Source organism: Hyperoodon ampullatus, assembly GCF_949752795.1.
Source record: "Hyperoodon ampullatus genome assembly, chromosome: 14".
Classification (NCBI taxonomy): Eukaryota; Metazoa; Chordata; class Mammalia; order Artiodactyla; family Ziphiidae; genus Hyperoodon; species Hyperoodon ampullatus.
The window spans coordinates 67,264,465-67,279,897 of record NC_136927.1 but is presented as its reverse complement, the minus strand read 5'-3'; the positions used below and the strand labels follow the sequence as shown (position 1 = coordinate 67,279,897).

Here is a 15,433-nt window from a genome sequence, read left to right as displayed (position 1 = left end):
CAATTCCTAAAGGATAAGCTGTCAATACATCTCCAGAAGACATGTTAAAACCAAGGTTTTCATTTATTATACTGCAAAAACGAGCATTTCTTACTCACTGTTAATTATCAAATACCACAGAATGAAAGACTGAGTTAAGTTTCAGTTTTAAAAGATACTTGTAATTTATGCTCCTAGACCAAGAATTTCTCTTTGAACATCCCAATAACCATAATCAGTCAATGATATCAACTCTACAATCCAGAGGAATCTCTAGATGCACCAATGGATATTTATCTCAAAATACAAATCTACATTATTGTTACGTGATCACTGAAAATTTACACACATCTGAAATCTGGATATGCAAAATTATGGCTCCCACAAAAAATATATTTCTTCTCTCTTATACCTACTAAATGTAGTATTTCCTATTACTCTATATGGTAGCATGCATTAAACCATAAAAACCTCACACAATATGTCTGAGTTACAGTTGCTTGGGGGAACATTACTGAATTTCCTGGCTTCTGTGCACATAACTCTTCAACCGTAAAGTTACATCACTACCATTTTTGGTCCCAGTTTTCTTTTAAAAGAAATAAATAATAACACAATCAGATAGTTCAAAACATTAAGTTTTCTCCAATGCCAAAGTGCCCAAAAGACTCAAGCAAGCCCTATGTCAACCTTTACACCTGAATTACTAGTCCTTACTCCACTGCTCTCAGAAACCATTTGTTTCTTTTGAAATGCACACAGCATGTATAAATTCTGACACAGCAGGCTCAAGATCTGACATTTTAAAATGTAGCTACAGGAGAATAACTCAAGTTAAAAACAAGATTTTTAAAGCATGTTATAGTTGAAACTGATGACTTAAAGTGCTCATAAAATTAAATATGGATATCCTGAAATGTACTAACCTTCTGATAATAACCTAGTTTAGATGGCCAACTGATGAGAATATTGAAAACCTGGAACTATCTTTAACTGTTCTAATTATTATTCAAAAACAGAACAAAAGTGTGAATAGTTTCAATATCCCACTGTTGCTACAAAGGTATGATTACAGCAAAAAGCTTTTTCTTTTTCTTTTTCTTTTTTTTTTTTTAAAGCAAACCTTGTTCTAGGATGTTGCAGCAAGTTAAACTACCAAGTTTATAACACCATGAAAGTTAGATTTAAAAGTAAAAGAGGGCTTCCCTGGTGACGCAGTGGTTAAGAATCCGCCTGCCAATGCAGGGGACACGGGTTGGAAGCCTGGTCCAGGAAGATCCCACATGCCGCAGAGCAACTAAGCCCGTGCACCAGGACTACTGAGCATGCGCTCTAGAGCCCGCGAGCCACAACTATTGAGCCTGCGAGCCACAACTACTGAAGCCCATGCACCTAGAGCCTGTGCTCCGCAACAAGGGAAGCCACCACAGTAAGAAGCACGTGCACCACAATGAAGAGTAGTCCCCACTCACCACAACTAGAGAAAAGCCCGCACGCAGCAACAAAGACCTAACGCAGTCAAAGATAAATAAATAAATAAATATGTAAGTAAGTAAGAAAGTAAGTAAAACAGAACTTCTAGAAAGCAAATTGGACTAATATACTTCATGTTAAAAAACCCAGAATCCAGGGCTTCCCTGGTGGCGCAGTGGTTGAGAGTCCGCCTGCCGATGCAGGGCACACAGGTTCGTGCCCCGGTCCGGGAGGATCCCGCATGCCGCGGACCAGCTGGGCCCGTGAGCCATGGCCGCTGGGCCTGCGCGTCCGGAGCCTGTGCTCCGCAGGGGGAGAGGCCACAACGGTGAGAGGCCTGCATACCACAAAAAACAAAACAAGACAAAAAACCCAGAATCCATATTGTAAAATGGCCATTTGGCCATTCAAGACCTGATACATTTTGCAGTATTACAAATATGATAGCTAAGATAGCCAGGGTTTTCACTATCTACAATGCCAATTAATTCTCATCACCCTCAAACTTAGCAATGGGAATTTAGGATAAAACTGTATCCCTCCACATCCAGCATCCTGAATAAACAACTTGAGCACCATGTGTGTAAAGGTAATATAACAAAGCCCTAAAGGGAATTCCCTGGAGGTCCAGTGGTTAGGACTCCTTGCTCTCACTTCCGAGGGGCCGAGGTTTGATCCCTGGTCAGGGAACTAAGATCCCACAAGCCGGGCAGTGAGGCCAAAACAAACAAACAACAACAAAAACCCACAAAGCTCTAGAGCACTTGAACACACACGGTCATAATACACACGACACACACACCCTCTACTCCAGCCCTGGGTGATAACTCACTTGTTCAAATGTCTTTCCAATATGTCAGTATGGATTCTTTCACTCCCTACCGAGGCCCATTCCAAATTGGTTGAAATAGTTATTGAGCAAAGTTTAAATAACTGGCTGACCAAAATTTTTCACTTGTTTGGCTGGTTTTGACATCTAGAGAAAGTAATTAAAAAAAAAAAGGCCTATTTACCTGCACTACTAAAGGTAGTAGTAGTACAAATGTAAGGTACAAAAGCACTACTAAAAAATGTTCATCTTAGGGTATTTTACACCAAACTGCTCCAAAAAGAAAGAGAGAAGTTCTACCTAGAACAGAGCCCAAAGGGATAAATTAAGAATTATTCCTAGGGAATGGAAAGAAAATAACACATCATGAAGAGAAGTAGTACTTAAGCAGGAAAAAGAAAACTTTTAAAGTCTCATAAATATTTGGAGGCAAAACAGAGATGGTTTGTGAATGTCTTAAGGAAATGACTTGACTATAGATAGAAATGTCCATTTTTAAAGATTCAGGGTGGGCTAGAACCTAAAGGGCTAGTCAGTTCTAACATTAGGGCACAAAATATTTTTCCACTTCAGTGCGGGGGCATTTTCAATTCATGAAGGAAGGCTAGGTATTAGGAAACTGTACACTGATGCTTGGAAGAGCATCCTCTAGTTCTGCACTGTCCAGTATGATAGCCACTAGCCACATGTGGCTACTGAACACTTAATGTGTAGCTAACAAAACTCAGGAACTGAATTTTCAATTGTATTTATTTGAAAGTTTACTTCCTTAGTCACACATTTCAAGTGCTCATGGCAAGAGGCTACCTTGTTGCACAGCAGATATAAAACATTTCTGTCATCACAGAAAGCTCTATTAGACAGTGCCGCTTGATCCTTTACTCAGCCATGAAAATGATGTCAAGAGACCACAATTTAAACTAAACTAAACTAATCCTAAACTATTTTTTAACTGTGTTAACAGGCACCATGCTAAACGTTGTGTACATTACTGACAACTGGAAGAGCTAGTTTCTCCCTCAAAACATAATCCAGTGAAAGAGACATAACTAGTAAGAATGAAATAAATGCAGATTAATTCTAATAAATAAAAGCACTACGGGTTTGGCTGGAGTAAGATGATCACCTTCACTTATTAAGTGCACTGATGCACTGGGTACCTGAAACAAGTTTCGGCATCTCGGAGCTCTGGACTAATGTCCCAGCTGTACACTCATTAACAAAGCACTTCATCTCTTCATATCTGTATCTTCCCATCTATAAAATGGGGATAATAATGCTGACCTACTTACAACTGAAGGTTTCATCATATGAGATTAGGGTTAAAGGAGCTTCATAAACGAAAGTACTCTTTATTTTCTGTATCTCAAATAGGGTGAGGTGCGCAATCAAGATGGCTTCACAAAAGTGACATCTGAGGTGGATTTTGACGTGCCTCTGAGATCCTACCAGATAGGATCCTGTAGAAAGCAATTCGAATTTTTCCGCCACATCTCAGATGACAGAAATAATATCTGAATGGCACAGTGGGGTACGTGAATGACGCTCTGGGAGGCCCAGGCTCTATCCCCCAACTACCCTGAGGGCTGAGGGGACCCCCATCTCAGTACAGCACATGATATTTGGGGGGTGGGGGATCTCTGCCAGAGGACTAGAACTGGGTCTCCTGAAAGAATCCTGGATTTTGGTGTCTGCCAGTCTGATGTAGTCTGAGCCTCACTGGTTCTAAGGCCTTGAAAATACCACTTAGCCACTTCAGTTTCCTCATCTGTAAAACAGAGTGACATCCTGACCTCACAGATAGCAGAGAACACATGAAGAGTTACTTCCTATGCTATAAAGGGCCTACCACATACAGGCTGTCCAAAACAGCGCTAAGCTTCGTTTGCTCAGCTTTCTGCTATGAAGCTCACTGGGGTATCAGATAGCTGTGTAGGTGCCCATTCTTTCCCCAGCAGACTGTAAGCAATCTGAGGCAAAGAACATGCCCCACACTGAGTCATCAGTATCCCACCTCACCATTATTTATCCAATGCCTACACTCTGCCTGACACCATGCTAGATGTTCATGTGGATTATCCTGTTTACTCTTCACCCCAAGTTGTTTGAGCCTCCGTTTTTTTCTCATCTGCTGAGTTCCTACTTCACAGAACTCTGAGACTGTAAAAAATGACAATGTATGTAATATCAGTACTGCACTTGGCACAGAACAAAGGCACAGTAAATATCAGTTATCATTATCTCTGTTTTACAGATCAGGAAACTGAAGGAAAGAGAGGTGAAGCGGCTGGGGCTCAGTAAATGGCAAAGTCAGGCTCCAGAGGCACTTGGCCTCTGGAGCCAACATGCTATCAAGCTCCCAACCCAGTGCCTGGCACGCAACAGGCTGAGCTCAATCAATGGCTGCCAGATGCTGAGCAGGGTCTAGAACCAAGGAGAGCTGCATGAGAAGAGGAATCTGAGAGGCAAGGTCTAGGTGGTGTGGCCCCTTGACTTCTCTGCAATGGCAGTGACTGCACCCACTTCCCAGGGCAGTGCTGAGGACTAAGTGCGAGGCCATACATAAGGTCCTAGCACAGTGACTGGCACAGAATAAAGGCTCTGGAAGTGGCAGTTACCCTTGTCCTCTTTTGACAGATGAGAAAACAGGCTTAGAGAGAAAAAAACTTGCCCGGTATCACTCAGCTAGTAAGTGGCTGAGCCAGGGCTCGATCTAGGTAATCTTACTCCGAATGCCCAGCAACCGCCTGGCACACAACAGGCTAAGGCCTGTACCCTCCACCAGGCGCTCAACGCTGCCGAGAGAATAATGGTCACAAGTGTCAGGAGGAGCCGGAGAGGAAAGCGGCTGGGTTAACTGGGAGTCCTGAGCCCCGGTCGGTGAAACCTCAGACAAGTACCTTAAACCTTCCCAGGCCTCGGTTTCCTTCTCCGAGAAATGGGGATAACACTGTCTCCAACCTCAGAAGCGCAATCAATCAGAGGCCCAGGCCTGGAAAGCCAGGCTCAGCTAAGAAGCTAGAGGAGCCTCGGGAGGGGGTGCGGGAGAGGGCTACCCGGGAGGAGGACCCATGGGGGTAGAGGGAGTGTTTACCTTTGCGGAGCTCGCGGTGCCACACCGAGACGATGGGTCCCGCGTGCTTGCGGTGGTGGATGAGCCACAGGGAGAGGGTCTGCACGCTCTGCTGAGAGTTGCTCAGCTCTGAGAGCTTCTTCTCCAGCGCCGACTCGGAGAAGGAGGACATGGTGGCGGCGGCGAGGCCCGGCAGGGATCGGCCTGGGCCGCCCAGTGCGGCGGGGAGAGCGACGGCACGAGGCCGGGACCTCACCTGGCGGCCTGCGGGACTCTTTATGACTGACAGACGGCCGGGGGGGCCAGGAGGGGGAGGGGATGGGTCTCCGCAGTAACAGCCGCCCGCGCCGCCGCCACAAGATGGCCACCGACCTCTCACCCCGCCGCGAGAGCAGGGTCAAAGGGCAAGAGCCGGAGAAGCGGGGCACCGAGGGGAGTCAGAGTGTAGAAAAACACCCCTCCGGTGGCGAAGACCTCTTTGAATCTCGCTCGGAGCACTCCGAAAGCGACAGGCAGGGAAAAGGGCGCACTTCGGCGGCCTCCGGAAGGCGCTTTGACCGCTCGCGCCCGCACGCCGGCGCAGTGAGTGTCACCGGAACCCTTTCTCCCGCTCCCGCAGAACCTTTCTGGCGCGGTGCGGCGCGCGCGTTACGCGTCACTTCCGGCGCGGCGGAGGAGGTGCGAGAGTGAGGGAAAGGCTGGAAGACGAGGTAAGGGAGAGTGGCGCGAACGAGAGGGAGATAACAACCGCGAGCCCTTAGAGGGGTATCCGGAGGGGATGCTGAGGCTGAGAGACCATGACCTGGGAATGGAACGGGACCTTTCTCCGTCACCTGGCAGGCCCCAGCAGCACTCTTCCTCCGTACGTGTCCTGCTCTCCGGCCGCCCCCCACAAAAAGCTTTTTTTGGTTCTGCCAAGCCACCCACGTGCACTTTTCACGCCTCCACGCCTTGGCTCTTGCTGTTCTTTTTCCAAAGGTGACGCCCCCCTTCTCACGCGGTGGGCTCCCACTAGGCCTCCAGGACCACCTTTAGTGGCCAGTTCCAATGTTTAGTCTGTGACAGAACCGCCGTCAAACACACCCTGGTGCTCCCGGCTCTTAGTTGGTTGTTGTATTCAGGGAATTACAGGCTACCTTCTGGGGGTTCATTTGACTATTGCTCAGATTTAAGTAATACATGTTAACTTTGTGGGGGAGTGGGGTAAGGAAGTCAGTGGGTTCGTCGACCTTTAAGAAACACTATTTGAGACTTTATCCTTTAACTATTTTTAAAAAGTTTTAAATTCCAGTATCACATCAGCAGAGAAATTTGTTCTTGTAACTGCTGTGGGGTGGTGGTAGGGAGTTAGGTTATTGTAGACGTAGTAGAATTTTTAAATATCCTGGTCATAGTGGAACTGACCAGTTGTGGGCAGATTCCAGTTAGGAGGCACTGTACTAGTTGATGCCTGCTTTTGCTCATACTGCGCTGTTCTTTGCTTAGGTGCTTTTACTCCTCCTTCAGAATGGAGTCATCATAATCATAGCCAACATAACGAGCTGCTGCTATGGGCTAGACACTGTGTTTTCACATAGTGACTCATTTAATAAACAAAGCTATGCAATAGGTATTATGTTATTCCCATTTGGCAAATGAGGCTGAGGGAGCTTGGGTGACCTACCCAAGATCACATAACTAAGGTTAGAGGGAAGGGACTCTACTTTATCTATCTTTTTTACCCCAGCACCTTATTCGTAGCTGACTGAGTGAATTAATATAAAATAGGTGAATAGCTTAAAATCACAGTCAGTATCTAGTCACAATTATAACCTAGGGCCTTTGAGTCCAAATCTAGGCCATCTTTCTGTATTAAGTAACAGTGTCATATACTGAGCACTTTTATACCAAGTCACTATGTATTAAGCAAATTACGAACATTCTTTTATTTAATCCTTACAACAGTCCTGTGGGGTATGGGTTATTATCACTATTTGACAGATGAGAAAACATTAAATATGGTTGAGTAATCAATGTCACTTGGACACAAGAAATGACAGAACCAGGAATCAAACCAAGGTTATCTTATCCCAAATTCTTCACTTCTGAGCCAGTGGTTTTTATTTATTCATTCAGCCGATAATTTTTGAGAACCTATGTCTGAAGCACTATTCTAGGCAAACAGACAGAATCCATGTCCTGGGAAGCTTACCTTCTGCAGAGGAAGATAAACGTGTGTAAAATGAGCCCGAAAGTTATAAATGCCTTGAATAAAAATAAAGGAGGGTAAGAGGTATGAGGACTGCCCGTATGGGAAGATAGGCGTGTATTATATATACTGGTCAGAGAAGGCCTCACTGATATGGTGACATTTGATCACAGCCTTCAAACAAATGAGAGAACAAGCCCTATGCTATGTGGTGAATGTTCCAGGCACAGGGAAAACCAAGTGCAGAGTCCTGAGGTCAGACCATTGTTGGCATTTTCAAGGACCAGCAAGGAGGACAGCTCAAGTGATGTGAACCAGAAGGCTAGAAATGAGCTTAGAGAAGTTGCCAGGGACCATATCATGTGGGGGACTATAGGCAATAGTAAGGACTTTGGATATTACTCAGAATGAAACAAGAGTCCATTGGACCATTTTGAGCAAAAGAGGAGCATGTGGCTATTAAGTAGAAAATAGACAGTAAGGGTGCAAGGGTAGGAGCAGGAGGACCAGTTCAGCTGCTGTTGTGATAACCCAGGTGAAAGGAAGACTCAGACCAGGGTGGAGGTAGTGAGAAAGGGTCAGATTCTGGGGATATTTTAGAGGAAGAGATCACAGGATTTACTGACAGCATAGGTATGAGGTATAAAAGAAGCAAGAGCTTATATGGCCCTAAGGGTTTTAGCCTAAGCACCCATAAGAATGGAGTTTGCATGTATGTACTGAATTGTGGGAAGAGCTGGTTTGGGTAGTAAGAGCAGGCGTTTAGATTTGTATGTGTCTAATTGGAAATGCCTGTCCAAGCAGAGGTATCTCATAGGCAATTGGGTTTATGGGTCTGGAGTTCAAGGGAGAGATCGGGTAGAGATATAAATGTGGGAGTCATAAGGAGGAATAGGTATAAAAAGAAAAGGGGCCCAGTGACTAAGTCCTAGGACACTTCAACATTTAGAGGTCAGAAAGATGAGGATGATATAATCATGTGACTTATCTTCTTTAGCCTGTTAATATTAATAACAGTGACTGATTTTCAAATATTGAGCCAGCCTTACGTCCCTGGAATTTAGTTCTACTTTGTCATGGTGTGTAATTGTTTTTACATACTGCTAAATTATATTTCCTCATATTTTGTTTGGGATTTTGGCATCTATATTCATGAGGGAAATTGGTCTGCAGTTTAAAAAAATTTTTGTATTATCTTTATTGAATTTTGGTATCAGGGTAATACTAGATTCATAAAATGGATTGGAAAGTGTCTCTTCTTCTTCCATTTCTAGAAGATTGTGTAGAACTGGTGTTAATTTTCTTTAAATGCTTGGTAGAAGTCTGCAGTGAAACCATCTGGGCCTGAAGATTTCTTCTTTCTTTTTTCTTTGATTTTGGGAGTTTTTAAACAATAAATTCAGTTTCCTTATAAGGCTGTTCAGTAATCTATTTCAGATTGTGTGAATTGTGGTAGTTTGTGTTTTTTGAGAAATTTGCCATTTCATCTGTCAAATTTATGTGTATAAAATTATTTGTGGTATTCCTGTATTATCCTTTGATATCTGCAGTCTGTAGTACTGGTATTGGTAATTCCTCTCTCTCTGCCTCCTTCCCTCCCTCCCTCCTTCCCTCTCTCCCTCTCTCTCTCCCTCTCCCTCCCCCTACCCCCATCAGTCTAGTTAGAAGTCAATTTTATTGATCTCTCTAAAGAACCATTTCTTTGGTTCATTGATTTTCTCTATTGTTTTTTGTTTTAAACTTCAATTCCTGCTCTGATTTTTATTATTTCTTCCTTCTGCTTGCTTTGGATTTATTTTGATTTATTTTATTTTATTTTATTTGTCTTTTTCTAGGTTCTTGCTGTGGGAGTTTAGATTATTGATATTCATTTAAGAGTTTTTCTCTTTTCTAATATATATATTTAGTACTATAAATTTCCCTTTCAGCATGGTTGTACCTATGTCTTACAAATTTTGATATGTTAAACTTTTATTTTCACTCATTTCTATGTATTTTGTAAAAATTTCCCATGACATTTCCTCCTTGATCCATGAATTATTTAGAAATGTGTTGCTTAATTTCCAGGTGTGTGAAGATTTTCCTGTTCTCTCTCTATTAGTAATTTCTAGTTTGATTCCATCGTGGTTGGGGAACACACTGTATGATTTTAGTTCTTTTAAATTTGTTGAGGTTTATTTTGTGATCCAGGATATGGTCTATCTTGGTGTGTGTTCTGTGGACACTTGAAAAGAATGTATATCCTACTGTCATAATATTCTGTAAATGTCAATTATGTAAATGTTGGTTGGTGTAGTTGAGCTCTTGTGTTATAATTGCTATTGTTCTATCAGTTGTTGAGAGAGGAATGTTGAAGTCACCACCTATACTTGTGGTGACCACCTGTACTATTCCTTTCAGTTTTATCCATTTTTGCTTCACACATTTTGCATCCTCTGTTTTGTGCATACACACTTAAGATTACTATGTCTTCTTCATAGATTTACCCTTTAATCATCATATAATGTCCTTTATTGTCTCTGGTAATTTTTTTTGCTCTGAAGTCTACTTTATCTGATATTAATATAGCTAGTCTTGCTTTCCTTTGATTAATGTTTACATGATAATATCTTTTTCCATCTTTTTACTTTCAACCTGACTATATCATTTTGTTTGAAGTGAGTTTCTTGTAAACAGCATGTAGTTAAGTCATATTTTTTAACCAACTCTGACAGTCATTTTTTATTGGTGTATTTAGACATTTTACATTTAATATAATTATTTTATTTATTTATTTATTTATTTATTTATTTATTGCAGTATGCGGGCCTCTCACTGCTGTGGCCTCAGTGGCCATGGCTCACGGGCCCAGCCGCTCTGTGGCATGTGGGATCTTCCCAGACTGGGGCACGAACCCGTGTCCCCTGCATCAGCAGGCAGACTCTCAACCACTGCGCCACCAGGGAAGCCCTTAATATAATTATTGATATGTTAGAGGTTAAGTCTGAAATTTAATTCTTTTCTCCAGACTTCCTTTACTTGAACATTTTTTAGAATTCCATTCAATTTATCTATAGTGTTTCTGAGTGTATCTCTTTGTATAACCATTTTAGTGGTTCTTCTAGGTATCATATTATGTGTATATAACTTATTTTTGACAGGTCTAGTGAAGTATATGTACCTTACTTCCTTTATGTCTCTTTACCCTTTCCTGTTTATATTTGTCTGAAATATTTCCTCTAGATACATTTAGAACCACATCAGTCAGTGTTATAATTTTTGCTTTAACTATCAAACACAATTTAGAAAATTTAAAAGAATAAGAAAAACCTATTGTATTTATACATATTTTTATTAACCATGTTCTTTCTTCCTCTTTGATGTTCCAAGATTCTTTTTTTTTTTTTAACATTTCCTTTCTGTTTAGAGAATTTCCTTTAGCCATTCTTGTAGAGTAGGCCTGCTGGTGACAAATTCTCTTAGTTTTCCTTCATCTGAGGATATCTTTCCAGTTCATTCCTCTTTTTTTTTTTTTTTTTCCCTCCTGATGGACATTTTTGCTGGGTATAGGATTCTGTGTTGACAGTTCTTTTTTTTTTTTTTTTTTTTTTCAGCACCTGAAAATTATTGTGTTGCTTCCTTCTGGCCTACATGGCTTCTGAGGAAAAATCCAGTGTCATTCAAATAGTTTTTCCTATATAGGCAAGGTATCATTTTTCTCTGGCTGCTTTCAAGATTTTTTGTCATTTGTTTTCATAAATTTTAATTTTAATTATAATTGGTGCACATTTCTTTGAGGTAATCCTGTTTAGGGTTCACTCAGCTTCTTGAGTATATAGATTTATGTCTCTTGCCAAATTGGGGGAGCTTTCAGTGCTTTGAGTCCTTTTTCAACCCTGCCCTTTTCTTCTCTCATTCTGGGATGTTTAAATCATTTGTTATAGTCCCATAGGTCCCTGAGCCTCTTTTCAGTCTGTTTTCTCTTTGTTGTTCAGATTGAGTAATTTCTAAAGATTCTTTCCTTTGTCCCCTCCATTCTCCTGTTGATCCCATCTGCTGAGCTTTTTATTTGTTATTGAATTTTTCAGTTCTAAAATTTCTGTTTATTTCTTCTTTGTATCTTCTATTTCTTTCCTGAGGTTTTCTGTTCTTTTGTTTTAAACAAGTTCATAATCAGTTATTGAAGCATTTTCATCACAGCTGCTTTAATAACTTTGTCAGGTAATTCTAATGTCTCTGTCATCTTAGTGTTAACGTATATTGATTGATTTTTCTTTTTTTATTCATTTGGAGATCTTCCTGGTTCTTGGGTATGGTGAATGATTTTTGACTGGACATTTTTGTATTATGTTCTAAGACTCTGGACCTTATAGAAGTCTTCTTTTTAGTTGGCTTCCTCTGAAACCACTCTGGCAGGATAAGGCAAGGGTGGGGGGACCAACCTTGTTACTTCCAAGTGTAGGTAGAAGTCCAGATTCTCACTCAGCCTCCTTTGACACCCATGAGGGAGGGCTCCTAATTACTGTTAGGTAGAAGTGGGAGTCCTGTCTCCCCACTCCTACTTAGCCTTCTTTTTCCCCCCATCTTTATTGAGATGGAATTGACATACAACATTGTAAAAGTTTAAGATGTACAATGTAATGATTTGATACACATATCAGTGTATATATATTGAGAATGGTTACCACAATAAGGTTAGTTAACACCTCCATCACCTCACACAATTACCCTTTTGTGTGTGTGGTAAGAACATTTGAGATCTACTCTACGCTCTTAGCAACTTCATGGATCATCAGACTGACCTTGCAAACTTTTCTAATAGATTCCCAAAACATACCTGTTCCACCCCACCCCCAACATAGATTCTGATTCAGTAGATCTGGTGTGAGGCCCAGGAATCTGTACTTACATTGTTTCCCCTTGGTTCTGATAAACAGTTGGGTTGGAAACCTCTGGTGTAGTGAAAAGAATGCATACAGCCTTTGGAGTCACACAGGCTTGAGGTGAATCCCACTGCTTGCTGTGTAACCTTGGGCATCACTTAATCTCTCTGAACCTTCCGTTACTCAGCTTATAGACGAGGAATTTATTTGTGTACATTGCCTAGCATATGGTGGGTTTTTTCAACAAATATTAATTCTCTTCTTTCTAGTCAAGAACTTGTGTTGGCAATTATTTTATTTAAACTCCTATTTCTGGGATCTAAACCCAGTCTTTCTACCATGTGCTAGTTAATTCAAAGTTAGAAGTTTTAGAGATCATCTTATCCACCGAGTTTATTTTATGTTGAAGAAACTAAAATTCATGGAAACCACACATCAGGTACTGTCAGAGCCAGGACTATCACCCAGATTGTCAGATTCCTGTTCTCATACTCATTCTGTCTGGAAACACCCTAAAAAATGGGCCGGCATACAGTCAAAATCTAGAACTATGATTGCCACTTGAGAGTCAATCTAGTAAGATCCTCCTGTAATGGATGAGATCAACTACCTGTAGGAATAACTCACTGCAGGAGAAGAAGAGGATGGTGGGTTTTTCCCAGACTCCAGTTCACACATATCTGATATCAAAGATCCACCAAAGAGAGAGCCAGACCTTGGTCTGTGGTGATTGATTCAACAAGCATTTATTAATGCCTGCTCTTTGCCGGAAGCAATAAACAAAACTGTCAACTATTACTGCCCTCATACAGCTTATATTTTAGCGGAAAGAGAGAGACAATAAACAAATAAATAGGTGGATAACTTGGTTTGGCAGATGGTACTAAATGCTATGGAGGAAAATTTCAAAGGCAGGGGAAGGAGATTGGGAGTGCAAGGCAGGGGAGGGGTGAGGGTGGGTTGCAGTTTTAAGTTGGGGTGATCAGAGAAGGCCTCCCTCAGAATTCACATTTGAGTAAAGCCCTGAAAGGTGAGAGAGCAAGCCGTGAGGATATATCGTGGATCAGCAAGTTACAAAGGCCCCGAGCAGGTGGTTTCATCAGAACATCACCCCTGTGTGAGGCATGGCTCACTTGCCATGATGGTGTCTCCCTCTCGTCTCTGCCTTTATTAGGGGCTACAACTTTTCTGCTTTCTGGCCTTTGCTTGTGAGGTATTGTTCCTTGAACAGCCTTCCCATGCAGCCCCAAGTGTGTAGTCCCCCCACCCCAACATAAATCCTCCTCCCTCCATGAACCCTTCCCTTTTGGTGTTCATTCTTCTTCTAAGTTCCTTTTGTACTTCCCTGGGGTTTTTTCCTCCCTTTTTCACTTTTTAACTATATGATACAATAAATACCTTGTGGTCTAGCGTCTTATCTTTTAAGTGTCTGTAAAGTATCGCTGCTACAGATTGTCCCGTTTGTTTGCACCACCTGGATGCCATGGCCCAGGGATCTTACACAGCCCATTCCTGTGAAAAGGCAGAAAGAGATGGGAAGGAGGGGAAGAAGCTGCCAGGGGAATGGGTTCACTCAAGCACTCCGATTGCAGATCTCTTCCCCCACCTCCCCAGTGACTGCTTTCTATGACCACGGAAGGGGTACACTGAACTCAGAAAGGGTTGGAGTCAAGAACTGGTTTATATAGTCACTGTCTGCCACAGTTGAACTCTGGGTTGTTTTCTCTGCTCACCCTGAGAATCAGCTTGTTCTGAATGCCTCACCCCAGTATCACTTTCTGGGCCAGAATACCCCAGTTGCTGTCAGTTATATAAACATCAAACTTTGCAGTGTCACTTTAATCAGTGTTGCATTTTATCGGAATAGAATCTAGGACTCCTAAGCTTCTAAATCTCTGAGCAGTTCCTTCTGTAATCGACATATTGTCACACAGGTGTGATTTCATGACCATCCCATAAAGGTATATGATTGCCTTTTATAGTCATGCCATACTAGCAATTTGTTATACTCTCTTCCTTACAGAAAGCTGGTTTATGTATTTCTGAGCCCGTAACCCATTCTTTTGAAGATCTCCAATTGTGGTAAGTCTTCATCTGTATAGTATCCCATTGGAAGAATATACCACAGTTTATCCATTCTACTATAGATGTGCATTTGGGTAGTTTCTTTGTGGGGACAGTTGTGGCTAGTGTATTCCAGAACACATCTATTGGTAAATTTATGTATGCATTTCTGTTAGGTATATATCAAAGAATGTGATTACTAGATCATAGAGCATATGTATGTTTACCTTTAGAATAATAGATATTGCCTAAGGATTTTCCAAAGTAGTTGTATCAATTACACTCTTACCAGCATTGAATGAGAGTTTTGGTTGTTTTATATCCTTGCCAACACCTAGGATTTTCTTTTCCTTTTTCTTTCTTTCCCCTTTTTTTCAGCTTAGCCCTTCTGGTGGGTGTGTAATGGTATTTTGTTGTGGTTTTGTATTGCATTTTCTGGAGCAGTGATGTTAATGTCTTTTCATATGTTTATTGGCCATTTGGATATCCTCTATTGTGGTATGCTTGTTCAAGTTCTTTTCCATGTTTCTGTTGGATTGTCTTTTTCTTAATGATTTATAGAAAATCTTTTATATTAACTTCAGTGTAGTCCAATTTATCATTTTTTTATGGTTAGCTCTTTTCTGTGTCCTGTTTAAGAAATCTTTGGCTACTCCAAGATTACAAAGACGTTCTTTGTTTTCTTCAGAAAGCTTTGTTATTTGACATTTCATGTTTAAATCTAGTATGAGATGTAATCAAGACCTATATATTTTTTCATGTGGATAGCCAGGTGGCACAGTACCTTTAATTGAAAAGACCATTCTTTCCCAGTTGATTTCAGTGTCAACTTTGTCAGGTATGTGAGTCTATATATGGACTCTCTGTTGTATATGTGGGGGCTATTTCTGGACTCTATTCAGTTCCACTAATCTGTTTGTCTTTCTTTTTGCCCTTTAATTATTGTATCTTTACAGTAAATCTTG

General features: G+C 41.4%; 1 protein-coding gene across 1 annotated transcript in view; it reads right to left on the bottom strand.

The window, feature by feature from the left end:
- The window catches only part of RPRD1B (regulation of nuclear pre-mRNA domain containing 1B), a gene marked incomplete at its 5' end in the record, with an annotated part of 54,070 nt that extends 48,544 nt beyond the window's left edge, over positions 1-5,526 (bottom strand). Inside the window, one exon of the mRNA XM_079719861.1 lies at positions 5,376-5,526. Coding sequence (XP_079575987.1) covers positions 5,376-5,526 — 151 coding nt within the window. The remainder of the gene's footprint in view (positions 1-5,375) is intronic.
- Between the last annotated feature and the right edge of the window lie 9,907 nt (positions 5,527-15,433).